This window comes from Stegastes partitus, unplaced genomic scaffold, assembly GCF_000690725.1.
Source record: "Stegastes partitus isolate 25-593 unplaced genomic scaffold, Stegastes_partitus-1.0.2 Scaffold360, whole genome shotgun sequence".
NCBI lineage: Eukaryota > Metazoa > Chordata > Actinopteri > Pomacentridae > Stegastes > Stegastes partitus.
This window is the reverse complement of record NW_007578091.1, coordinates 40,758-67,232: the sequence shown is the minus strand read 5'-3', so window position 1 is coordinate 67,232 and position 26,475 is coordinate 40,758. Positions and strand designations below refer to the sequence as shown.

The 26,475-nt window shown below is 43.5% G+C and overlaps 1 protein-coding gene across 1 annotated transcript; it reads right to left on the bottom strand.

Annotated features, from left to right (window-relative positions):
- Positions 1–230: 230 nt before the first annotated feature.
- lrig3 (leucine-rich repeats and immunoglobulin-like domains 3) lies at positions 231–25,433 on the bottom strand. The gene is made up of 19 exons (XM_008284462.1): positions 24,944–25,433; positions 19,426–19,497; positions 19,238–19,312; positions 11,744–11,878; positions 11,508–11,651; positions 10,328–10,471; positions 10,089–10,232; positions 8,456–8,599; positions 5,138–5,218; positions 4,965–5,036; positions 4,385–4,456; positions 3,426–3,589; positions 2,777–3,112; positions 2,384–2,665; positions 1,773–2,249; positions 1,521–1,679; positions 1,296–1,436; positions 954–1,208; positions 231–864 (listed from the first exon to the last, which is right to left on the bottom strand). Exons 1-19 carry the CDS (start codon positions 25,132–25,134, stop codon positions 626–628), a joined length of 3,327 nt encoding a protein of 1,108 aa, XP_008282684.1. The 5' UTR covers positions 25,135–25,433; the 3' UTR covers positions 231–625.
- Between the last annotated feature and the right edge of the window lie 1,042 nt (positions 25,434–26,475).

Genomic DNA, 26,475 nt, shown 5'->3' with positions numbered 1-26,475 from the left:
GGATTGTCCGGCCCTACCTGAACCCGGCATGATACTAAACAGTTAAGCGTCCTCTGTGTGGGGGGGCTGACTGATGACAGACCTGCACCGTCCTTGGCGGTCTGTGGTTCTGCTCTAAAAGGCCAGTATTTAACTCCCCAGCATGTCCACTGAATCTGTAATACCTCTCTCCCGCATGACGAAGCCTCGCTGAACACTCGTATCACTTAAATGAAATGTGGCAGCACACGTTAAGGTGTTTTGTTTTTTTATTGTTTACACATGTGCAAAACATTGCTTCATTCAAAGCTGGAATAACTGAATAGGCTGCAAAATACTCGTACACAAAATGTAAGCAAAAATAATGAAATCTGTTTATATACAATTTACAAAATATAATAAACTTTATATAAAAAAATGCATATATTCATCTGTATTATTTAACTGAAGCTGCGTCCTCCGAGAACAGCTGTTAATATACTCCTTTCAGTTTCTGCAGGAACATCAAATCGTCCTTTACATTCACTCGTTGCACATTTGAGGAGTCCGTTATTGCAAAAGTGTCCATTCAGTGAGGTAGAAGTGTTCATCGTTTTGGTCGTCCTCTTCATGAAAAACAAGAGCAGACAGGAGCTCAGTCACTCGGCTAAGTGCTCGTTCTGCGCTGTGTCATTGGATCAGTCCGACTGTTGTCGAATGGATGTTCGTAAACGCTCTGCTCTGATGAAGAGTCCTTGTCGACACAGTTGTCCTCGTGGTCTGAATCTGCATCCGGAGCAGCGTAAGGGTTCTCATGCAGAGTTATTCCGTTATGCGTCACTGACGGCGGGCTGAATCCTTGATAAAGGTCCTGCTGAGGCCTCCAGGGAGCTTTCCCAAATGTGCCTGAGTGAGAAAGGTGGGAAAGGAAGTCAGACCAAAGTACAGGCAACGTTCACAAAGTTAAAAAAAAAAAACATCGATTGAAGACCTACCCATGAAGGTGTTGCAGGGAGAAAGACACTCGTGAGGTCTCCCGTAGTCGACCACATCTGTCTCCTCCATGGATGGACGGCGGTCGCTCTGCTGGTGGGAGGGGCCGTGAAGCAGGCTGGCGTTGGGAAGCTGCATCAGGACAGTGGAGGAGCACAGGTCAAAATGCTCGGACAAGAAGTAATCCCTCCTTTTAGGGTTGTTCAGGCTGCCGCTGTAGGAGTCGATGCAGACGGGCTTTTGGTCGATGGAACAACCTGAAGGTGAAAAATGGAAATTAGGTACTTCAAGTACAGTCAGGGAGTTTTGTTCTAGACTCAAAAGGAGGGGAGATTTTTACAAACCTGTGAAAACCTCTGATGGGTCAGTGGAGTACATGTTATCGCGGCGGAGCAGTGACCCAATTGGACCTTGATAATGGCAGAGCAGAGGATCAATAACTGCTTCCATGTCTGCTTCGCTTCCTGTATCCAGTTGACAAAGACCTGTAAGGGTGAAGGAACAGCGTCAAGTAAGAAAAATGTTCTAATTTCAAGTTGAAGACAACGAAAAATGGGCAGGTGTTTTACCGTTCATGTCTTTAGGCTGCAGGTAGAAGCCGCTCATTGACGATGCCATGTACTGATGGCTGCTGCCACTCTCAGATGGGATGTAGCCATCCTGCCGGTCAGCCAGCGTGCCCTGGGAGGACAGGTAACTGGGGATGTCGGCAGGCAGGTTGGTCTCATCTGGAGCACAAAGACATTGGGTTACATCACACTTTCATTTTTACAGTTAACAGGCAGAACAAGCAGGAATCCACCAAACAAAGCGCCACCAACCTGTGTTGGTGACACTGCAGTCCTCATTCCGTCGCCGGGTGTGGTAGATGATGACCACCCAAACTAGAGAGGTACCAACAACGCAGCACACCACTGCTATGATGACGATTCCCACTGTGGTCCACCCATCATCGTCAGATCCTGCTCCGCTCACAATCCCGAGCCCGACGCCGCCCTGCACTCCGGAGTCGCAGTTGGGATTTGGTATGACCGCCAGCCGAACGTTGCCCCTCTCTGTGCCCAGCGCATTGGACATCTCGCAAGTGTACTTTCCCGCATCTGCCTCCGCGGCGTCAACGATGATGAGGAGCTGATTGGCAGCTGCGAAGAAGTGGCGCTCGGTCACCACCAGTGGGCTGTCGTCTTTGGTCCAGTTCAGCCTTGGTGGAGGGCTGCCACCAGCAATGCACTGGAGGACTGCGGTTTCACCTTTGGCCACGGTGCGATCCATGAGGGGACGCAAGAAGGAAGGTGTTTCTGTAGGAAGACCAGTAGACTAGATTAATGACACTAACTAAACAGCATCAGAATGATTGGTACGTTCATCACATACGGCGCTCATACAAGCCTTCAAACCTAAAATGGAACTTTTCTACAGTGCTGTATCTCACCTAGAACAGTTAGCGTAGCATTAGCAGATATAGCCCCAGCTGTGTTCTGAGCCGTGCAGCTGTAAACGCCGATGTCTTCCGTCTTGACATCCACGATGAAAAACACGTCGTCCTCTGGCATGACATGCATGCGACGCTCACGGGCAGCGGGAAAGTCGGTGCCTCCATCTTTCTGCCAGGCGATCTGAGGCGAAGGATGACCGACGGCAGCACATTCCAGCCTCGCCGTCGCTCCAGCACGGATACTCAAGTCCATGGGCATCTTGGTAAAGGAAGGGAGCACTGCAAATGGGGAAAAGGACCTTATTATTGGAGCGCTAAAGACTCCCAACAAGCATTCTAAGGACTTCTTTAGCGAGACACAGGAAGGGGTTAATCCCGTTCCAGACTTACTGTTGACAGTGAGTCTGGCCTTGGTGGAATAAGACGATCCAAAGTGGTTGGAGATGACACATTGGTACTTCCCCTCGCTGGAGAACTCCACGTTCCGAAGCTGCAGGGTGGTCGTATACTCCGTCACTTCTGTCTCACCTCCTGCGCCTCCCTGCACCCGTAGGTGGGCCTGGTTGTGGATCTCTGCGTCATTCAGAACCTCGTTGTCTTTTTTCCAGGCGAAGGTCATGGGCGAGTCACTGGAGCTGGCTGCAGAGCAGACGAATGTCACGTTGGTGCCCTTGAGGGCCGACTGGGTCTCCGGCTGCACGGTGATCTGAGGCTTTGGGAAGTCATCTGGGTGGAAAGGGAAAATTGAGATATAAGCATTTCTATTTTACATGATTTGTCTGGTTTTAAATGTACATCTCTAAGTTTATGTGAAATTGGGTGCATATGAGGCCCTGAGAGGGGAATAACTTAGTGACTTAGTACATTTCCATCACGTTCCCTTATAAGACTCATTAGTTTGTCCAGGAGTCCGCGAGGAAAATACTCAACAATCTGGGTCAGTTTGTAAATGGAAAAGCAGTCCTGGATAAATGGCTGTTTCTGAGACGTGACGCTACGTGTGTGTCAAGGTGTTACACCGAGTGAATGCATCACTCACCACACACAAAATCCTCCTGGCTCACGGTGAACACGCTCCTGCCCTTCAGCATTTGCGGGTGGGCGCAGCTGGCATTGACGCAGGGCAGGAAGGTTTGTTCTGCCACCCAGACGGGAAGCCACTTCAGCTGGCAGTCGCACAGGAGGCTGGAGGTGTTGAGACGCCTGCCAAGGGGAGAAGATACCAGAAACGTTAAAACTCTCCAAAACCCAAAACCCACCGGCGGGTTCGAGAGGCATGTTTTCTTTTTAAAAAATTGCCAAAATTACACCATATATCAGAGCCTGAAACTGTAACTTGGATTTTCATCAAAATCGCTATATTCTACGTCTCTTTAACAAAATAGCCAAAAATAAAGAGGTTGGTCTAACCAGACCAAAAAATTCTGCAGTCCTCAGCATAACCGAGATCCACCAGTGACTCAGCTGTGACCAACAGTCACGTGCAAAAAATTTAAGGACTGTACAGCTGAACTCAACTGAACTGCAGGCAATGTTTACACAGACCAGATAGGAGACCAGCATGGAACAAGTAAGAAAAGAAACTTTCTGTTTCATTTGTTTACGATTTATGGCATAATTTTGCTATATTGCACACAGCTTTACTTTTAGCCATGTTTGTGCTTTTTACATAAAGGTGCACGACTTTGTAATGCAAAAAAAAACCCCAAAAAACACTAGTTTTCTCCAGGAAACATTTTTTGTCAAGTAACAGTATGTAATTTGTCACAAAGTGGCATTAATGTTGAGAAATGTAAAGATTCCCTCACTCAGGTTTTAGAGGATACCACCCTTTAATGGAAGCAGACAAAGGAAACTGTGAACCCGTTATTAACACTGAAGTAAGCACTGCTTGGTGCTGACTTTCTCAGCAAACCATAATAAGTTTCACCTGGTGTTCTGTCCCACATCAACACTGAAGCACTAACCGAAACCGTCCTTAAACATGATTACACTCACAGCTCCTGCAGGCTCTTCATCTGAGAGAAGGCGTTCGCTTGGATGGACATGATGGCGTTATTGCTTAAATCTCTGCGGAGGGAAAAGAGAGACGAAAATTAAGATCCTCAACAGAAAGATGGCAGCTTTTTCTGCCGACATCAGCCCTGTGGAGCGAAGGCTGCAAAAACTTCAATCGAGGGAAGAAAAAAAAGGTCTGGGCTCCAGAACAATAAAACTCTGGGCAGCAGTTTGCTGTGTTAATCAAGAGAGGCCCAACTCTGGGCTGCTTTGAGCTCTGGCAACGGCTGGGAAAAAACTCTAATTAGAATCAAATGCAGCTGTTGCTCAGTCACACACACACTTTCATGCACACACATCGCCGTCTCCACTTGCCTCGGTGATCGATACAGTCTGGCACACACGTAAAGATACTAATGGCGGAGTTTTTTCTTGATTCCACATCAAAGTGGAGGAATGGGAGAAGACAGTTTGGGTGCACGGCTCTAACAAACAGCCTCTATGTCTTTGTGTGATTCACCCTGCTTAGTTTACAGCTCAAACTTTTGGAAACAATCAGTGAAACACGAGGCCGACTCACAGGTGCTGCAGCGCGTCCAGGCCGGAGAAAGACTTCTTGGTCACCGAGCGGATCTGGTTCCCCTGCAGAAATCTGGGAAAACGACAAACGTCTGATCAATTCCCAACCTTCACTTTTACTCGCTGACCTTATTTTGCTCCATTAAATCAAACCGTGATTGGTCACAAACTCACAGTCGTTTCAGCTTGTCCAAAGCAGAGAACGGCCCATTCATGTCTTCAATGGTCCAAGAGATTTCATTATTTTGGAGGTCCCTTTCAGAAGAAACAAAGACAAACCACATGGTTAAAAAAAAAAAAACCCACACCCAGAAAACAACTGCGCTTGCGATGTTAATAAAACTTTATGCGGCTTTACGTTTCGTGTGAGGGGGAAAATGCTTGAGACGTTAAAATTATATTCAAAGCGGCTCCGTGCCTATACAGGAAGTCACTTCCTGGCCTTTGCGGCGCTTTTAAAAGTCTGCAATGGCTTTTCTGTGTTGTGTAGAGGGAAAAAAAAGTTTTACAAGGAAGCGCTGCAATTTCACATGTGTGCTACATTTGAAACTTCATTTAAGCAGATAAATATACTCTGCATGCAATTAAAATATGTACGTGATAAGCCTCAAAGGAGTCTGACATTGTGAAAATGTGATATTAAACACATGTTATGGTTTTTGTTTTTTTGTTTTTTTTAAACTACCACAACTTTTCCCAAGATGCCTTTGAGTAGACCCCCCAGATTACTTTGTGGAGCTGACTGGAGCAGCTGTTTGTAAAAATACACAAACAAGAAACTTAAAATTGCAGAAACTGAATGAAATTGCTAATAACTGACCAAACAATATCAGGCTAGCTAATATTGATACTAGTGTGGAAAATATTTAGCCTAGTTCAGTGTTTACTCAGGTAAGATTTACTTTTCGTGACATTAAAATAAGCTGCAACACAAACTTGTTTGTACTTAGAAATTTGTTGTTAGTAAATATTCACCCTCAGTTACCACCAGGTGTAAATGCTGCTAACTGAGAGAAGAAAGTAAAGCTAACATTAGCTTGCTAATACATTAACTGCTCGAACAGATAATAAGGGATACTTAATTACTTATAATTACTGTTGACAATATTTAGCCTAGCTTTAACTTAAGTATTTACTAAGATCTTTACATTACAAAAGTTTAAAATCACATTAAAAAACAATTAGAAAAAAAAACAGTTAGCATATTTACACTCAATAACTGTGAGGTGTAAATCATAGCCAGCTAACTGAAGCTACAAAGCTGCATTAGCTTGCTAACAAATTACCCATTTAGACTAAATTGTGAAAGAGAAAAAGGGGTATGGTCAGCAATAACAGTAAGTTTCACACACAAGTAACCCAAAATTCCAAAAACTGAATCTAATCCCTCATAAAATATGTCCGAACGACCAAACAGTGACAAGCTAACAGGTTAGCATAATCAAAGGCACTCATTCTGAAACACTCATATTACTCCTGGTTGTGCTGGCTGAACTGAAATTGAGCGTTTTTTAGAGTTTATTATCTTCTCACTTTAAATTATTATCCCCAGTGTCAGGCTACATGTGTTTACGCTTTAGTCTCAGATTCACTTTTAGCAACCTACCATTAGCTTCGTCAGTTAATTCTGTTAGCAAACCTGGCAGATAGCACTTATAACTAATCATTTATTGCTAAATCTAGACTTCTTTATGTCGTAAGAATAGTGAAATTCCATTTAGTGTTGCGTAAAGTTAGGCCAACAACAGAACTACTACGAATGCGGGGAGAGAAATTGCCCCATTTGCCTCTGCTTCAACGGCTGCGTTCCTGTACGATCGCTAAACATCCCATCCAAATAGCAAATCTACAAAAGAAGCTCTTGCCCTTTGATTCTGAGGGATGCTGACCAACTGTTGATGTTCCCTGAAACATTTCTCTGCTACCAAACTGGAAAAAAATATGGAGACATTTATCCTGCTATCCACAGAAAGAAAAATACACCAAACAACTAAATACACAGCGTTAGTACGAGCGTCGCTAAAAGCCAAGAATTTCCCAGAGAAACTGCCTCCTTTGATCCCCTCAGCTGCTTTAATGCTTTCAAACAGTTATTTTCCTCCTCAGCATGCCTGGCTATGGCTGATTGAAATTGAGGAAGGGTGTGTGTTTGGGCGACGGGGGCGGGGGGTGGCGGGTTTGAAGCCCTGAAGCAATCCATGTCCACCTTGGTGCACACCTGCCCTACCATGACCTCAGCAGCCCAGCTCACATTTGGTTTCAGTTAAAAAGTCCCAATCGGGTTGGGGGGGATGGACATGTTACGGAGCCTTGCTGTGGGAACAGAAGGGGGGAAGGGTGGATGGTGGAAGCAGGCGAGGAGGAGGTGGGTTTTGGGTGGAGGAAGGGAAGGTTTTTGGGGGGGTTGTTGAGGTCGGGGGTTTGTGCCTCTCGGAGGTTTTTTTATGTGTGCGGAGAGACCTCAACGCAGTAATCCATTTCACATCCCCAAAACAAATCAGGCAGGATATTTCCACTCAGGCAGAGGATTGGTGGTGGTGGTGGTGCGGGTGGGGGTGGTGGGTTTAAAGGGTCTGGGAGGGCCGACGGGGCAGCATATGGATTTGTAGGTACACTTGATGTCAGCGGGAACACCAAATATTCAGTCGTAAAGCTTCACACAGACTGTGGTCTTTTGCTGTTGTTCCCAAATTCTTTCACGATGCCTTTGTTTCGCCAGATTTTTATCAGATTTCCAAAAGCCTCTGAACTAGTAAACACATTTCTACTCACTGTAGGCTCATGTTTCACTGCAGTATACGGGCAGTGATGGCTAGACGTAGAAAGAACTCAAAAATGTGGTGCAACACATCGCTGAAAATAAAGTTGAATTTCTTTGATTACTTACTTTACAAAAACGAACTTGAATCAACATTTTTTCAAGACCACACAGCTGAAAAAAGGTAGATCTATATATTATAGATATTTTAGCACTTAGATGTGTTTCTGCTCTGTTTTAAGTTCTAATATTCTCTGAATTTTCGTCTCTTGGTTGCTGCTAAAATCACTGATGGCGTCATAATTGTGTTGAGGAGCGCTGATTTTTGTTGTTGTTGTTGTTGTTCTGGTTTATTTAGTGACTATTTTGTGACTTTATGAATAAGGCACATAGAATAAAATAATTCCTATTAATTACAAGCTTAGGTTTTGTCCGCGACCCGACTCCGGACAAGCGGGAGAAGATGGATGGATGGATGGATGGATGGATTGTTTAAATTTCCAGTTAAGTCACACATGCTAACTACAAGAACCGTCAGCAAGTTAAGAACCCAGCAGTTCTTTCAGTTTTTGCAGTTTCTGGTTCTGACAAATGGTTGGCAACTTTTCAAACCCGCTAGTCTCTTTTTGGGGCCGAAGTTAGAAGTTTAGAAAGGAGTTGTAACCATGTTTTGTTTACGTTAAAGAAAACGTTCTAAGCCTCGTGGCGCTCTGCAGCAAAACAACATAACTTACAGCATCTCCAGGTTGGAGAGGCCACGGAAAGCTCCGTCTGCGATGAAGCTCACGCGGTTGTTTCCGATGTGGAGCTCGTCCAGCAGGCTGAGGCCCACGAAGCTGGACTCCTCCAGTCTGGCCAGATGATTGGAGGAGAGGTTGCTGTTGGACGGAAACAGAGAAGATCAGAACGTTAGCATTAGCACATTAGCACACATATCAGGGCTGCCTCAAACCGTTATTCCATCTACTGCTTCACCAATTAGTCAATTAATCTACTTCCTCGTATTTGTTCTTGCTTACTGACAACAGAAACAGAAAAACATGTAACAGAACAACTTTACTGGGAACCGTGTTGTATTAAAATCAGTATATATGAGCACAGAGAGCAGGAGAGAAGTAAACTGGTGCTTGTGTTAATGCTGCTCTTGTATATGTTACAGAAACTGAAACCACCTTTTGGTTCTGTGGTAATTTAACGTACTCCCATACTGTTAAATCTTAAGTCTTTGGAAACTTTAACGAGTGTCACTGTTGTGCCAAGTACCACAGAATATTACATTTTTTACACAATCTAGTTCGTAAAAAACACTTATTTTTAGCCACTTTTAAAATCAGACATGCAGAATTAAGTGATTTTTAATTAATATCTCAATTTTAGGCTGAAACTTCCAGATAATTTAGGTTCAAAGACCAACGAAAAGCTAAAAATCCAATTTGTGACTGTGATAAACGTGCAATTCTGCCTTTTTTCTTTGACAATAACATGCCTTTAACTTGTTCTTTTACTTGTTTTGTTTTATCTCAACATTACAGAGTCAAATGTGACACACCACAGGCTCTACTACTACTATACCAGTATACTACACTAAAAACAAAATCTGAACTTTGGACGAACAAACATCAAAGACCAAGAGGACACAGTTCTAGACAAACATCTGTGGATAAAACTCACATTTCCAGACTCAAGTTACCTACAAAAAATCTAACAAAATTGAATTTTGCAACCAAAGAGAAATTGCGAAACAAATAATTCTGGGTAAAGTAAACTTAGATGGGACCAAAATCAGATAGCCGGACAGTTCGCAGCCCACGGGCGGCTTGTTTACCTTCAGGTTCATGCGATAAGAGCCAGAGAGGCGAAAAGAGGGAAAAAAACAAAACAGCCTATCTGCGCTAAACGCTCCAAACGCTGCTGTAAACAACGGCCACAACAAAGGAAATCCAATCTGCTTCCAGGAACGTGGGCTGACGGGTTGAGAAATCGCCAGAGTTTGTGGGTATTTCAAAGGGGAGGGGAAGAAAGTGCAACTAATAATGGAGTGGCGGCGGGACTTCTGGAGGTCAATGTTTTGGCTCGGGCGACAGTCGAGCAGAAAGGAGGCAAAGGGGTGTGTAATATTCTGGCAGTGCTTTAATGTTGGCACCGGCTGGCGGGGCATAAGAGACGGAGCTTTGTGTTTGGATCGGCGACGGGGGGAACTGGAGTGTGAGGAAGGGCAGGCGGGAGCGCCGCAGAGGAGGAGAGGGCAACACAGCGAAGTGTTGGGAGTTCAGAGTGTGAATGTGAAAGTGAGGAGGGAATAACGAGAGGGAGGGCAAAAAGAGAGAGAGAGAGGCAGAGGGGGAGAAAATGAAAAGGTGGACTCACAGCTCGCTGAGTTTCTGGCAGAACTCCCAGGCGTCAGGTCGGATCCTGCTGATGGCGTTGTGGCCGAGGTGGAGCTGCTGCAGAGTCAGCAGGCCGTACAGCCAGCCCTTACTCACCTCCGTCAGGTTGTTGTAGTCCAGCTGCCTGCAGACACACGCATCGAGAAAAAAAACTTCACATTGGATCAAAGTGGAAGCGCAGAACTTTCATCGCTTGTAAAAAAAAAAACTTCAGCTTACAGGACTTCCATGTTGCTGAGGCCCCAGAAAGCTCCGTCCATCAGGCGGCTGAGTCCGTTCCTCTGCATCTTGAGGGATCGGAGAGCGTGAAGGCCGTGGAAGGTCAGGCCCTCCACCCGGCGCACACGGTTTCTGCTCAACTCCCTGAAAAACAAAGGAAAAGAGTGTCAGAATGCAAACAAACATAAAGCAGACGATTGTGTTTGAGTGCAATTAATAACACACCTGTCTTAAGTACTTTAATACATTTATTATATTCTAGACGTCGACGCAGCTGGCTACCTGCAGATTTTAGTGCACTTCATGCTTCCATATGTTGACAAGCTTCATGGAGATGCCGGTTTCCTTTTTGAGCAGCACTTAGCACCTATCCACGATGTCAAAACTACGACTAAATGGTTTATGGATTACGGTACTACTGTGATCGATTGGCCAGCCGACTCACCTGACCTGAACCCCACAGAACCCCTTAAGGGTGTTGTAAATGGTCACTTATATAGCGCTTTTATACCAAGCGCTTTACAATGTGTTTCTCACACACACATTCATACACCAATGGCGACATTGGGAGCAAGTTCAGGTTCTTGCCCAAAGACACTTCGACTGTGGAGGGGCGGGGATCGAACCGCCAACCTTGCAATTGGAGGACAACCAGCTCTACCACCTGAGCCAGAGCCCTCCCCAACCGCATTGTCAAAAAGGAAGATGAGAAACACTTGACCCAAAAACACCAACTAGCTGAAGGTCACAATCAAAGCAAACTGGGCTTCAATAACAGCAAAACAACTGTTTTCCGCCTAAACAGCCAAATCAACATCTCATCTTATTTCAATAAACTGTATTCTCCCAAAACTTCGGAAGCCTTTGGACTTCAATCAATTACAATACGCAAGAAACATAGATTATAATGAACAGAAGGTTTAAAAAAAGCATTTTTGTTGGTTGAAAATATTGATGTCGAAGCCTTTTCTGTGTCCTCAATGATGCTGACATTTCGAAATATTTAAGTGTTGCCCCAGAACTGAATTATCAGATGATCTTGATTAGACACAACTTTTTGCTTTAAGTACAGTCAGTAGTTCAAATTTGCAGCAGGACAACGAAATATAAGCTGAAATTGGGGTTGCATGAAGAAAAACAATAGAATCTGTAACCCTGACGGTGAGGTGATGGCGCTTACAGATGCTGGAGGTTGGGCAGCTGGAAGATCTTGGCCGGGATGCTGGAGAGACGGTTGCGGTTGAGCCGGAGAACCTGCAGCGTGTTGGACAGGTTGGTGAAACAGCCGGTCTCAAGAGAGGAGATCCGATTGTTGTTGAGGAACCTGAAGGATTTAACGACAGCAGAAGTATTACAGCAACTACTGGTCACATCCGCCGAGATATTTTAAGACACGAAGACGATCGTAACACCCACATGTTCTTGAGCGGCAGAGCGGGGAAGGAGTTGGCCTTGACTTCCACGATGTTGTTGTTGCTGAGGTCGAGCGTTTCCAGGGCGAGAAAAGGCCTGAGCTGCTCCTCCGAGATCCTGGTGATCCTGTTGTTTGCTCTGAAAATACAGACACCATTGCTCCAATAAATTACCAAAATACTGTGTATTTGCCCAGTGGTGCACAACAGTTTCATGTTCCCACATATACAAACAGTCGAGTCCCTAAATTAGGCTGCGGTATTAAAAAATGACAAACTCTCACGCGCTTGTAAAGCTAAAACTTACCACCCAGAGCGAAAGTCTGTCATCCGTCCTTTTTTTTTTTTTGCTCATGTTGTATGCATATTTCATAAAAGCCAACAAATTGTTCGATACGATTAATGTCGCCGCTCTTCGCGCCAAACAACCTTTCTGTTTAGCGATGTGTTATTTTGTTTATAAGGTAATTACCAACAAGGTATTTAAAAAAGTAACCTGCCAATTACTTGGCTGATGAATACCATTCCCTCAGTGAAAGCATGCCCCGGCAGAGGCCAGCAATTTCCTGAGCTGCACGCCTCCTAAATTGCAGTGCAGGGACTGCTTAGTTATAAACAGAGCCTGTACAGTGCCCCCTTTGTGCATGAGCCTCGGCAGCAGAGAGCGCAGAGGAGGGGGGCAGTTCCTCCGATGCACCAGACTACAGGCCTCGTTTTCAGTATTCATTGCGATGGTTACAGTCCCCCCCTCTCCACCCGCCTCCAGCTACACCTTGCTGACCAGGGAGATGTTGGTTTTTCTGATTCCTTCTTCCAGCAGCCGTCAAAAAACCAACAACAAAAAAAACTAGGGCAGTTTTATAATGTAGGTTTAATTTGGGATGCGGTGCCGTTAATGTGCGATTGTTGTCAATCAACCGAGTGGCAGGTGTCACAGCACATCAAATATTGTTTCTATACCGGTTTCAACGCTCGCTATGCAAATCAGGCACCGGCTACAACCCGTCACTTTGCCTCCAGCAAGACTTTTGTTCTCAGAAGATGCTCAGTTGTTCAGTTAAATCTTCTAACGCGGCACCTCGCTGCTGTGAAAGCCAGACGTCTCGATTCCACTCAAAGGCCCGCTCGGTAGCACTGACCCATTTTTCGATATTTGTGCACGGAAACAGGGTCGCACATTTTCGTAATCTTGCGATTCGAGGGGAGGCGGATGGGAGAAGCTGGCGGGACGTTGGAGCGAAACTTTGTGAACTGATGAAGACGGACAGACAGACAGACAGTCGCCTCCGGAGCTGCTGGGTATTGACTGGAAGCATGAGCTCGAAAGCCACTGCAGGTTCAAATTCTTCTCATTAAATGGAGTTTGGTGGAGGAACTTCAGCTTCTCGTCCTGGTAAGGTTCTGAAAAACCCGAACTTGTTGCTGAATTTTGTGGTCCGCAGTAAGTACAGGACTACGGGCCCTGAGGAAAACATCTTGGCTCGCTGTCTCCAATAAAAACGGCACAGGCAGCTCTTTTGTTTGGAGATTTGCAGAGGGCTCTCCATGCACCACAGCCCTCAGGTCCCAAACAAAAGTGCCGCACACCACCTGTATCTCAGTTTTCATGTTCCCCCGACTGGTCGCTGAGAGAAGGAGGGCCGCCCGGTGAGACAGAACCAGTCTTTCCAGTTTTACTCAGAGGGAAAGTCGGACAGGGGAAGGGGTTTGGTATACGGCATAAGACGGACCCTGGATGGTTTCGGCCATTTCTGATTCATACGGTCGATTTGCATGAGGAAACATTACCTCTGAGGACAAACTCCGCCACAATCTTTACCTCTGCATGCCCAGACGATTGCACAAACTCGCTCCAAACCCTCCTGCTTTCCTTTTTTTTTTTTTTTCTCCCCCTCCCCACATCTCCTCGCTGCCACTCAGCGGCTCTTCTCCACACACAAACAGACCGAGCATTGTGCACTTCAACTGCGCACACTTCAAATTTGTTCATCCAATTTGATGTGATTATGGAGCCATTACCAGTGCGGTTGCGGGGCTTTGCTGCTGTTTGTGGAAGTCAATGGGAAGGCCAAAGCATGTGTCAATAGCAGCCCGAGGCATCTTCAGCACCGATGAGAACTTATTATCGGACTGTTGTGCAGCTATGTTTGCTACGCATGTTTTTCTGGTAGTTTTTAAAAAGCACAAGCTACTAAATTCTTCTTCTACACCCACATTTCCAGACTTTCCTCTAAGAGCTTGAATGCACAAAATGTGAGTGTAATAAAAGCTCCCTCGCATAACTCCATAGGGTTTTTTGGCCTCAGCCGCCATCGAGCCGACCACATTTACGCGCCGACAAGTTCTGCATAATCACCAGCGCCTCTGCGTTTTGTTGTTTTTGTTTTCAGGCACGTCCACCGAGCGGCGAATAATACTTCTAATGGCGGAGGCTGTTTAAATGGAAAGTCGTCTCTTTTTTTCCTTCTTCTTCTTTTCTTCTAAAAGTGTCTCGCTCGTGGTGTGTCTGTGCTCGTATGTGTGTGTGGTATTTCCTATTGGAAAAAGAACAGAGTTTTCAGAAGCCATCTGATGACTCCCTCTCTCTGCAGTGGCGCCTGTAATGAAAACCAGCGCTGCGTTTCGCTGTTGAGACGCCATATTAAACGGCGCACATATCTCACTCAAATGGCTGATCATCGCAACGCGCCGGCTGCTTGGAGGATCGTATTAACATGTGAACCGAAGGACCTTCACATCCACTGTTTCTGTACGGGCCTGAAACACTGAAGAGCTTTGGGGTTATTTACGGAAAAAAATGTGGAAGGGCCCTTTTTCTTTTTTTTTTTTACGGTGGTGTTTCTGCACACCAGAGAAACCAGCTGTCAATCAAACAATGTGGGTGGGGCAGACATTTTTGTTTTTAACATCTTCTATTAATAAAAATGTAGTTTGAGCAAGCGGCACTCGTTTCTACATCTGATCGCTAACTGTTCAGTGATTCATTCCCACAGAACAGCAGATCTAATGTAGTGATGAAACAATTATTCAATCAATGTATAATTAGGGTTAATTTAACCCTTTGAACTCTGGGTGAGTTTTAGTTCCTGTCATGTTTATCTCACTGCAACAGGAAGTCATCGTCTTTAGTGCAATGTGATAAAGTTTTAATGCCATGAATCATAAACAAGGAAAATTTTAAGCTTAACTTCTTTGGTTGCTCATTTTACAAAACCTAAAAAAAAACTTGAATCGACCTGTACAACATATTTTGGAGTGCCTACAGATATTGCCAATAATGGGGGAAAAGCTGAGTCTACATGCTATAGTTTACTACTTATATTTTGAATTTGTTTTCATACTTGTCTCTGATCCGTATTGTGTAAACACTGCCTGAAGTTCAGCCGAAAATTTCCTAAATTTTCGTCATGTGACTCTTGATCACAGCTGAGTCGCTAATGGCTTCATGTTTATGTCAAGTCGTGCAGAATATTTAGTTGTTTTTACAGAATCTGGTTAGTAAAATGAGACATGTGGAACAAAGCCATTCTGAAGCTTAGATGAGTAGTTCAATGACCATCGGGAAGTTGGAAATCTAAGTAACAATGCTTTTCAAACCTGCTGCTGGGTTGTGGGGTTACAGGGTTAACTCACACATCTAGCAAATTAAATATATACCTTTGTGTTTTATGTAGAGGTCGACCAGTTTGCCACCTGGCCGATTATTGGAGTCAACATTTAGCCTTTTTCCGAATATCAGCATCACTACTTTTAAAAACTCTACTCTGTGGTCTCGCAACATCTGATTGGTTGTGCATCACAAGCAACAGCCGATCAACACAGAAGGGTAAACGTTGAAAAGTTCTCTCTTAATCAAACATTTAAACAGTTAATTCTTTAGTGGAATTTGTGTATTTCCAAATTTTAGTTAAAAATATCGGTTACCAGTATCGACCCTGAAGAAAAACCATCTCAGTCAAATCCTGTTTCTACATGGTTGGTTGGACGAAAACAGTGGATGTAAAGGGATCATCTTGGGATTTTCTAAACAGGTTAAACTATTTTTGATTCATCAAAAGCAACCAAACAGAAGATGAAGCTCTTCATCAACACCAGCACACACATTTCTTAGGAAAATGTCACGGAAAATGACCGTAATCGCTCCTGTTTTGGTTTGTAAGTCCCACCTTGGGCATCTTTCCGCAGACATACCGAGAGGTTCGCCTCCTTCTACACCTAATCAAACCTGGAATCTCCACGGTCATTTGTTTAACCCTCCTCGAACACAGGCAGAGGGATTTAGCGGCGGCGGGGTTTTACCCCCTCCATAAATTCCTGGGAAATTGTTCAATTAATTAAGATGATCACGACTCAATTACTACCAGCTGCAGGGTTATTGCCGTTTGTTTTTACTCGGAGCTGCGAGGTCAAAGAAGTCGGCGAGAGCTGCCGCTATGTCTGACCGGCTGTTTGAATAAGTGGTATTCGATACCCTGAGGTCTTTTTTTTTTTTTTTCTTCTTCTTCTTCTTCTTTACAACCCTCACAGCTCGGAGAAACTGAAGGAGGGAGAGAAATGCAGGAAAAATGTTCCACTGGAGAGAAAACTCGAACTGCGACGCCTAAACTGAAGATCGTGTGTGTGTGAGTGAACAAGTGTGAATTTCACTTTCTTCTTTCCTCCGTGTTTTCTTCATGTTGGCTTTTTTAAACATGAATTATGCTTCTAACTTCACTCGCTGACGGCAGTGAAGGATCCACAATGTGCCGTCTGACAGATTAGGCTGTTTTTGAGGGTAATACTGATGTTTACAAGTCAAAGCTGCTGATAGTTCTGTATGTTTACATGTGATGCTTTTTAAGGCGGCTTTGTTCTTCGGGACAGAAAAGAGGTTTTTAGAAGTTTTCCGATATTACTCTGCTGTCAAATTATATGCTGTGACAGTTTGATAAATGATCTGTTAGTGAAACAAAACTCTGTGACGATAAACTGTAGCTCCTAGCTTGAGGCTATTAGCTTAAAGGGCTAGTTAAAGCTTGTGAGTAGCTAGCACAAGTTAGCTTTAACTAAGAACCACTATTCCTAATGTTTACCACCTACTCTGGTGATTCCTCTGAGTTACATTTTCACATAAATGAGTTTCTTTACTTTCAAAACACATAATGAAATTTCAACTCTCCTCCATTTTTAATCTTAAAACAAGCTAGCATCCATGTCTTGTGTCATTCAGCAGCTTGTGGCTCTTTTGACTATATCATTAAAGTGAGCTCATGTAAGTTTTAGGTAATTGTAACGCATTGGCTTTCTTCTTAAGAATGAAACGTTGAATTCACAAGCTTAATGCCGCACCGCTGTCTGCTCAGCTGTAACAGGTGCTCTGCTACATGTGCTGCAGACGGTGCTGGGAAGGTTGTAAACAATGGAGTTGCTCTGCTTGACAAACGATGTGATGACACTATTTTTAAATTACCCCAAACATATTTTTCCTGCAATAAGTTTTGTAAAAGCAAGATTTCCTATGTATCGGACAGCATGACACGACAATATCAGTTGATAACGTCGCCCAACCGATATATACAGCAGGCTCGAGCATATAAACCTCTAAAGTATACATTTAATATACTTTAGAGGAGTCACAATAACCAACATTTGGTTGCTAGAACCGCTAAACTTCTATAGTTCTTGGTACCTAATTAAAAAGCAGCATCCAGCTAAAATTGATCTACAACTGCTACAACTCATCTTAATGCATGTGGGGTACATTTACATCTTCAGGAAAGAACTGGTCTTAACAAAGACATACCATGTCATAAGAGCCATTCTAATACACCAACCACTCCAAAACATCACAACAAGAGGTTAGGAGCCACATTGGCTTAACATGCTAACATTAGCCTTTGTAAACACTGTTTGTATGATAGTCTTCTGCTGCAACTTTTCTTGGTGCGACCACTTGCAAAGTTGCGCTAGACATTTTTTAAATAACTGAACCGCTCCATCGACTTAATCAGTCTTCTCTGTAATAGTCTCACTTTAAAAAGTATGGCACTTTGCTCTTATGGGAACTCCTGAATTCTTAAGTTACTCCTGATTCACAGCTAAGAAACATCAGGTAGCTAACATACATTAGCAGCGGCTCTGATGCAAACCCAAAGATCCGAACATCAGCCGCGTCTCTTCATGCTTCCAGCCTCTTTTTTATCGAGCGGTTTCTCTAAATTAATGTTGTTTGTTAGATCTATGTTTGTGTCATTTTGTAACTCAAAGTACAAAAGTTGTAGTCGATGTCCAAAGGTTGGCAGTTAACATTTATGACATAACATTGGTCAAACCCAACCGAACATCCTCAAATCAAATAAAGAAATTATGGTTTGGAAAGTCTGGAATCGAATCTGTGCTGCACTTTATTCCAGAGATGCTTCGGGGTACTTGGACAGCTCGCATGGCATTTGTACAAATGAAACCTCTGGCCTCTTTATGACCATGACGGGAACAATGCAGCCATTCACACATTGTTGGTTTATGTGGAACAAATGATAAGAAACAGCAATGCAAGGATGCAAAATTTCAAACAAAATCTCCCACGAAGACGCCGTAAAAACGCAGCCTGCAAGGTGTGCGGAGCTTCCTTCACATAAAAAACTCCGTCCTGCTCGTGTTTCTCTATGAACTCGTAGCTGGAGGCGACACTCCTGCGCTTAAACCTGCAAACAAATTGTCGATTGACTGCGCGCCCTGCGGCTGCCGCACAGCGTCGTGTCGAGGCTTGATGAGGAATACGCCTCATCTAGCCGGGAGTCGGGCACATTCTTCCACAACAACCTCACGTCGCTCGGGTTTTTTTTTTTTTTCAGAGACACGCCGCAGAAGGCAAATAAAATTGTTGAGGTTTCTCGCACTAATATCTGGTGTTGTTCTTAAAGCACGTCTTGCAAAACAATATTCCTCGAGGATGTTTTGGTTGAAGCCTGACGGGGATCAAATATGACAAGTCAAACGGTTTTGCATTGAATCTGTCAGCAGGAGTGAACTGTGCTCACTGTGAGCACTTCTGCTGCACAAAAGTGGGATTAAATAAGCTGATAGGCAGAAATAAAGAGAAAAAAACTCCCTTGTTTCCACTCGTAAAAGGGCCACACAGACTCAAAAATAATCGCCAAATTTGGATTTCGGGCAGATTTCTTTTTTCCTTCCAGCATCACGTCACTACCTCCAGGTTAAAAATACACCGACAGCAGCCACCAAGCACAATATTTCCATTTCTGCTGATGGCATTTGTCTTCGTCCACGTGACCCGTCTGGGGCCGACTGCCATGTTCCTCCGTCTGGGAACCAGCTCAGTCGAATCCGTTGCTCTCCAGAGGGAAGGAAAGGGGAGGAACCACTTCCCAGCTCGCTGCTTTAACCAGCAGTGACAGCCCCGGCCGGAGGATTACCCTCCAGACCGAGCCGAGGTGAGAACCCAGTGTTAGAAGTTTTAAAAAGAAGAAGAAGAAGAAGAGGGGGGAGTTTTACTTACAGGATGAGCGTCGTGATGTTTGAAGCGTAAGGGCCCAAATCTGGTATCGCCTCCAGTTCGTTGTGGTTCAGCTTTCTGAAAAAGAAAACAGCCGCATGTCGGATGGAGATAAAAAAAAAAAAGAAGGCTGCTTTGGAAAAATCCTGTGTTTACTCTAGAAAGGCGTTGAAAACAGCAGGCGTACTTACATTTCACTTAGATGTTGTAGGTTGGAAAACAAAGAGCTGTCAAGCACCTGCAATTTGTTATGGCTCAGATCCCTGCGTGAGAAAAAAAAAAGAGAGAAGAAGTTAAAATTAAGGGGGAAAAGTACACACCATGTAGTTCAACTGCTCCGGTCTTCCATTTAAGGTCGACAAACATAATTACACACAAATTCTCGGTGTTGTTGTGCCGTAACGCTGCGAACGGTGGAAGTGGATCAAAGAAAATTGGCTGTAATTAAACTGCACAAGGTTAAGGTTGTAAGATATACAAAGCAAAACACAACGCTTGGAGAAACGAGCATGGACCAGATTTACTGACACGGGCGGAAAACTTGAGGAAAAGAAAATATATAGTTTCCGTCACCCCGAAGTTACCGTGAAGCGTCTTTAAAAAGTCCGTCAACTGGTTTTAATTTTAGCTTTTTGGACGGCTTCGCACAAAGCAACGCGAGAAAGTGTGAGCTCCAAAACAAACTGCTTCACATTCAAACCCCCTCCTGCTCCTTCACAAGTGAAGGGCCTCGGGTTTGGCTTCCCGTCCTTTCTTTGTAAAGGCTCGGGCCAGAACTGCTCACTTCACATCCAGGCCTGAGCACAGATCCAGGCCAAAACAGACAAGCTGATAAGTTATTGAGGGGCAGAATTCTTCTCGTGTTGAAAAAAGGCCAAAACTCGCAAAGCGAAATCAACAGAACTTTTAAATAACCGGCCAAGTCCTGGTCCAATAGTCTTTCTTTTTTCTTCCTGGTGTCTGGACTTGTTTTAATCACATTCCTGCTCTGACTTTAACATTGACAAACCTTTAAATCAAACCTAGAAGCATTAACCGTCCGCTGTCAGCTTTGAAAGGCGTGTTATTATTATTATTTTTTTACAAAATCGCCAAAATTACACCATTTATCAGAGCCAGGAACCATAAAAACAGGAAGAATTGTCAGATTTTCAGCTTTCTGACAGCTTTTGAACTAAGCATGTGTAACGTTTGGTTTCGTCTGGGAAGCCGACCAAAATCTGAGCTTTAAAGCTGTGACAGTTCATCAAATCCACTTCATTTCACAAAAAAAAAATGTGCAATAAATAGATTCTGCAAAATGGCCAAAACCTTCACATTCGTATATCTGAGCTACGACTGACAGTCACGTGACGACAAGTCAGACTTTTCGGCTGAACTGCAGGACGTGTAAAAACAGAGGAGAAATTAATTAAATATGTAGAAAAGTGGGGAGTAAATAGAAAAATATCTACAGTGAGCAGAATCATTTTTCTTCCAGTGCTGGTGGGCGCTTGGAAAAATGTACAGGATTCCAGGTTTTTAAATTTAAATTTAAAACAAGTTATTTTTTATGATTTCTCGCATTAAACTGCGCCAAACTCCATAGAAAACATTCCTGAGCTCCATCTACTTCTAGCCCTGTTTCCATAGAGGTGCAGGACTTTAAAAATGAGCCCACACTGAGTGAAAATGTGCCAGAAGCAAAAAAAAACCCAGAACAGAAATCGCTCGAGGCTTAAGAAGGTTAAACCAAATTAAAACATCGCTGATATCTGGACCTCAGAAACCTCCAGTGATCAGAACCCGGCCAGAGCGTTTGTTCTATGTTTAGAAGGATGGGAACACAGGCTGCTTATTGTCTGCGTTCTACTCTTGAATATTGCTCAATTAGATCTGGTCTGGGTCTCGGTTTCTGGATCCTGCTCTGGATGCGGCTCACTGGGGGCCAGACTCTTGTTTTCGCTGCTGCCTGTGTTTTTTTTTTGAAAAGCAGCTCAAGAAAAGAAGTCTGGCGAGCGGAGCCTCGTGCGCCATAAAGCGGTGGAGTTATTGACGCTGCTGCGCACGATCAACGCTGTGGTGCCAGACACTTCTTTTTTTTTTTTTTTTACACCTCCCCTCCTCCCTCCTTTACCTCCCTCATCTGGAATCCATCATGGAGCAGCTCTGGGAGGAGGACGAGGGGGGGAGAAGCTACAACTGGTAATGTATTCACAATGCCGGGAAAAGCGAGAGGGACGCCTTTCGTACGTCTGAAACACCCCTGTCCAGTTTTCGGGGGCCTGTTTTTGTTCTTTGGTGGAAAGTTTCAGGAAGAGGCTCAACCAGAGTTTTGCTCCATTTGCTCTCCAAGCATACAGCTGGTTGTTGTTGTTGTTGTTGTTGTTGTAGCTCCAGCGCTGGGGGCCATATGGGAAAGGTGTCCTATCATACTCCCTAGATAAACCCTGAGTAGCCCTGACACTTCCATTTCCCTCACAAAGCAGGCTCTGAGTGGAGCGAGATAACGCCGTGAACGCTGCGAACAGGCTGCAGCCTGCATCGGCCGCCCCGCTGGAAAGGCGACGGCACGACTTCCTTATCAGACGTCCAAGAAGTGAATGAATGAGCTGCTCTTTAGGCTACTAGAGCTGTCACTAATGTTTTAGTGGGACATCAGTTTGATAAGTGCTTCTCAGTAGCAGGAATGGGTTTGGAAATAAAGATATTAAAAGTAAATCTGAATCTTTAAGAGTAAACTGTGGTTAAAAAAACACAAGTGGTAGTTTGGTCTGTTTTTAATAATGACCACAGCTGTTGTGATTTTGAAGTGCAAAAAACTGTAGCCTACTAGCATTCAGCTAGTAAACTAGCATTAGCTTTTTAGCATACCAGCACCTGAGGAGATATATTGGTTGGCCAATCAGTCACAGACATATCTGGTGTCAACATATTTAACTATTTATGGTACAGAACGTAACATAGAATAAAAATGCTTGGGGGTTAAGGTTGGTTTTACTAACTTTACTGCCTGCAGCGCATGCAGCAGAGCACGTGCGGAGTCAAGCGGCGTCTTTACAACATTGCAAGACGGTTAATAAGCAGCGACCATGCTGCATGTGCTGCAGGCAGTACAGTTAGTAAAACCAACCTCTGCCCCAAGCATTTTTATTCTACGTTATGTTCTGTACCATAAAAAGTTGTCATATCTGCGGGAAAATAAATATGTTGACACCAGATATGTCTGTGACTGATTGGCCAACCAATATATCTCCTCAGGTGTTGGTTTGCTAAAAAACTTTTTATAGTATACAACATGACGTAGAATAAAAATGCTTGGGGGTTAGGGTTGGTTTTACTAACTTTACTGCCTGCAGCGCATGCAGCAGAGCACGTGCGGAGTCAAGCGGTGTCTTTATTGTAATTTACTACCTAGTTTGCGAATAACACTGCAGGATAGTTGATAATCAACGACCCCACTATTTTCCAAAACTCAGAGGAGTCACCAGCTGTAGCCAATCGGAATCGCTCACGAGAAGTTAAGAGGTCGTGCCACGACGTAAATCTGATTAATACAACTTCCTACATGATTTAAGTTGCTTATTTTTAATCCAGTGGGACCCTTAATAAATCTATAAAAGAACCATGTTTGTTTATTTGCAATGATTCCAGCTAAGAAAATTCAGAGTTACTGGAAACTCAAGATGGTCTTTACACGTCTATGAAAACTTTTGTTCACGACTGTATATGGCCATAAAAAAGGACTTTTACTTTCTAAAAATAATTGGTATTGGCCCCAAAAATCAAGCATCTGTTGGGCTCTAATACAAACCAATGACATTCTCACTATTGTTATTTTCTTGTTCATATTTTTCATCTGACATACTGTTAGCTGATCAAACAAACTTCAGTCTTTCTCCTAAAAACATCACATTTCTTTGACAAAAGTTGGCAAAACTTCAGCAGAGCTTTCTGTTCACTATAACTATGGTTGTGCTTCATGTATGCTGCGTTTAAAAAGTTCAATCTTGTGGTGTTTTTAACTTTAATGCTCATACTGTTTAACAGAACAGAGCATTAGGACTCCTATTAGCTACAAACACTCCAGAACATCTAGTAATTAGTTGAAATAGCAGCAAATTAGCACAGAAATCTCTTTATTATTAGCATTTGTGCTAACTCGTCAAACAAATGTGACTCCAAAGTGTCAGAAAGAAACAAATTTGAGTTAATTCATCTCTGGATTAAGTTATTTTTCATATTATTGTGTGACTCAACGTTCTCTTTTCATTAAAAAATGCCACGAACACAGTTGTTTTCACTTATTAAAAGTTGTTTTGGAGTTGAAATGATCATCAAGGTATTAAACCCTGGAATGAATCTCCAGCTGGCTTAATCCTGCTTCTTCATGCTCTTCTTCTTCTTCTCCTCCTCCTGCTGCTACTTTCTCCTTCCTTCCTTCCCCCCTTTTCCCTTTTTTTTTTTTTTTCCCTTTCTGTGCTTCGAACTAATCCTCCACGCTCCTCCTTAATCAGTACCATCGCTGGCTCTGGTGTTGCTAATTCAGCAGAAATAATGGGGTGCTGGAAAACAAAGGCTCGGGCGGTTTAAGGGGTTTAAGATGTGCTGGAGAGCCACTCGTAAATTAGCATGCCAGAGTGAAAAGAATTTTTCCCCCCATGTGGAACTCTTTTTTTTTCTTTTTTTTTTTTCTTCTCCTCCTCATTTTCTTTGGACGAGCGAGGCCTTTGGTTATGAGGCTCAGGCTGGGTCTGTTTTCTCTGGCAAACGTCAAGTTTCCAGAGCAGCACATTTCAGGGAAAAAAGGGAGAAAAAGTGAATTCAACAGAGCAGAATCAAGTGCCTCAAACATGAGAGTATAAAAAATAAAAAATCCAAGCACTCTGGCAATAAAAATCCAGCAAGAATAATTATCTGCAAAGTAGAACACGGCGAGGAACATTAAAGAACAACAAGAAGGAGGAACTTTGAGCTCCTCAGAGCCAAACTAACGGAGACATAACTCCAGGAAACAGTCCAGAGCTGCTTCTGATTTAGGAGCTGCGAAGGCCTCGGGGTGTGAGAAACTCAAATCTGGAGGCTGAAGAAGCAACGCTGCAAACAAAAAGCTGCACGAAACCACACCGTCAGGACAGCAGCAACACTGTGGATGCAATTATTGGCAATATGAAGGCTCTAATTGGTGATTTTCCTCCTTATTAACTGTGTTTTTATAACTAATACAATGACTTTCTAGCACCTGTGGCTCCTTCCAACCCACAAAGACACAAGAAACAACAGAATACCTGCAGGCGCTGCTTGGTTTGGTCATAATTCATTAGTTTCTTTTAAGACAGAGGGTTTGGTGAAGCTGACAAAAGGCACATTGATGTGTAAAAAAAAAAAAAAAATAGCCTGATTGTGGTTCCCTGCTGGCCTCAGGACCAGCAGGGTGAATAAACCCTATTATAGGAGACACCAATGGATTAATGGGCAGGTATTAAGTCGGATTTAACCAACAAGTTAGGGGTTTTTATGGCATTCTGGAGCCATAAAGTGACGGCCAATATGCGTAAAAATCAAAGAAAAGTCAATTTAAAGAGCTTTCTCTACAATGTCACGCTCGTTTTTTGGTGTTTTTAAGTTTGTTTGACGCAGAAAAGACGCGTAAAAGTGTTAAAATAACCAACAAATACATGAAGGACACTAAAGGAAGTTTAAGTGTGGAGGCTCTTTATGTGGACTCACAGTTGGACCGTCCAGTCCGGGATCGCGTCTGGCATTTGGCCTTTCCTCAGCCGACTGCAGTCCACCAGCTCCCCAAAACACGCACAGGGAGGGGGACACGTCCCTGCGCCGGATCCACGCTCCAGCCTCAAAAACAGCACCAAAACCACGGCAAACCTCGCCAAACTGCGAGGCTGCGTAAAGGAACGCATTTTTTCTTCTTCTTCTTGTGCCCACAGCGCAGTGAACAGCCCTCGTTCTCTTCAGATGAAGCGCAAACCAACAATCCAAAGTGAGAAACCAGCCCTCAGAAAACCAAAAAAAAAAAAAAAAGATCCCGAATCTGGTGCGTTCTGCTCCTTATATCCAATCCCTGGTTGTCGTGCGGGTCGAGGAGACGAGGTGGGAAACAAATGCGCTCTTCTCGAACTTGTCCATTCCTGTGGGGAAACTTTGTAGCCGTGCGCCTCGCTGCTGCCGCCGCCGCCGCCGCTGCTGCTGTTTGGGGCAACTTGTGCTGTGCAGGATCCCCACAGAGCAGCGTGAGCGCACAGCAGAGGTATGTGGGGGGAGGGACCACAGGGCAGCATGGGAAATAGAGTCCAGGCTGCAGGTTTGAACAGAGGAGGACCTCGTTGGTGCAAAGAAATGGGTCGTTCCGTCTCAGATTGTCAAGTTTTTAGAGGAATTTCTGCTCCAAGGTCTCTGATTTTACTGAAAATGACCTGTTTTGGTTCAAGTTAGCGCTTTTATTTTGAAAGTTTATGTTAAAAAAGAATGGATAGACTTTAATAAAGTAATACATCCTTAAATAAATCTTGCATTTGCATTAATTCATCTTAAATTATCAAGTTTTTAGAGCAATTTCTGCACCAATATCTCTGATTTCACTGCAAATAACCAGTTTTGGTTCCAGTTAGTACTTTTATTTTGTAAGTTTATGTTAAAAGAATGGATAGACTTAATAAAGTAATACATCCTGCCTTTTATGTTGTTGCTCATTAAATAAATCTTACATCTAGGTTATTTGATCTTAAGTTATCAAGTTTTTAGAGCAATTTCTGCAGCAACGTCTCTGATTTCACCGCAAATAACCAGTTTTGGTTCCAGGTAGCACTTTTATTTTGTAAGTTTATGTTTAAAAAAGAATGGATAGAATATGATAGAATAATAAACCCTGTCTTTATATAGTTTCTCATTATATAAATCTTCCATTTGGGTTTTGAATCATCAAGTTTTTCGAGCAATTTCTGTTCCAACGTCTCAGATTTTACAGCAAACAACCAATTTTCATTCCAGTTAGCACTTTTATTTTGTAAGTTTATGTTAAAAAGAATGGATAGAATATGATAAAATAATACATCCTGCCTTTATGTTGTTGCTCAATCTTGCATTTGGGTTATTTTATCTTAAATGATCAAGTTTTTAGAGCAATTTCTGCATCACCATCTCTGATGTGTCTGACTTTTAAAACATTTTTTAGGTCCCTCTGCAAACAACCATTTTGGGTTTTAGTTAGCACCTTTAAATTCTTTGTATATGTGTTTAAATAT

Bases quoted from the DNA above. Each gene is read 5' to 3' on its own strand.
- lrig3 (XM_008284462.1), bottom strand. From the start codon at position 25,134: ATGCGTTCCTTTACGCAGCCTCGCAGTTTGGCGAGGTTTGCCGTGGTT. The intron at 10,233-10,327 runs GTAAGCTGAAGT...GTGTGTCTGCAG, and splicing joins CTCAGCAACATGGAAGTCCT to GCAGCTGGACTACAACAACC. The intron at 8,600-10,088 runs GTGAGTCCACCT...TCCGTCCAACAG, and splicing joins TGCCAGAAACTCAGCGAGCT to CAACCTCTCCTCCAATCATC.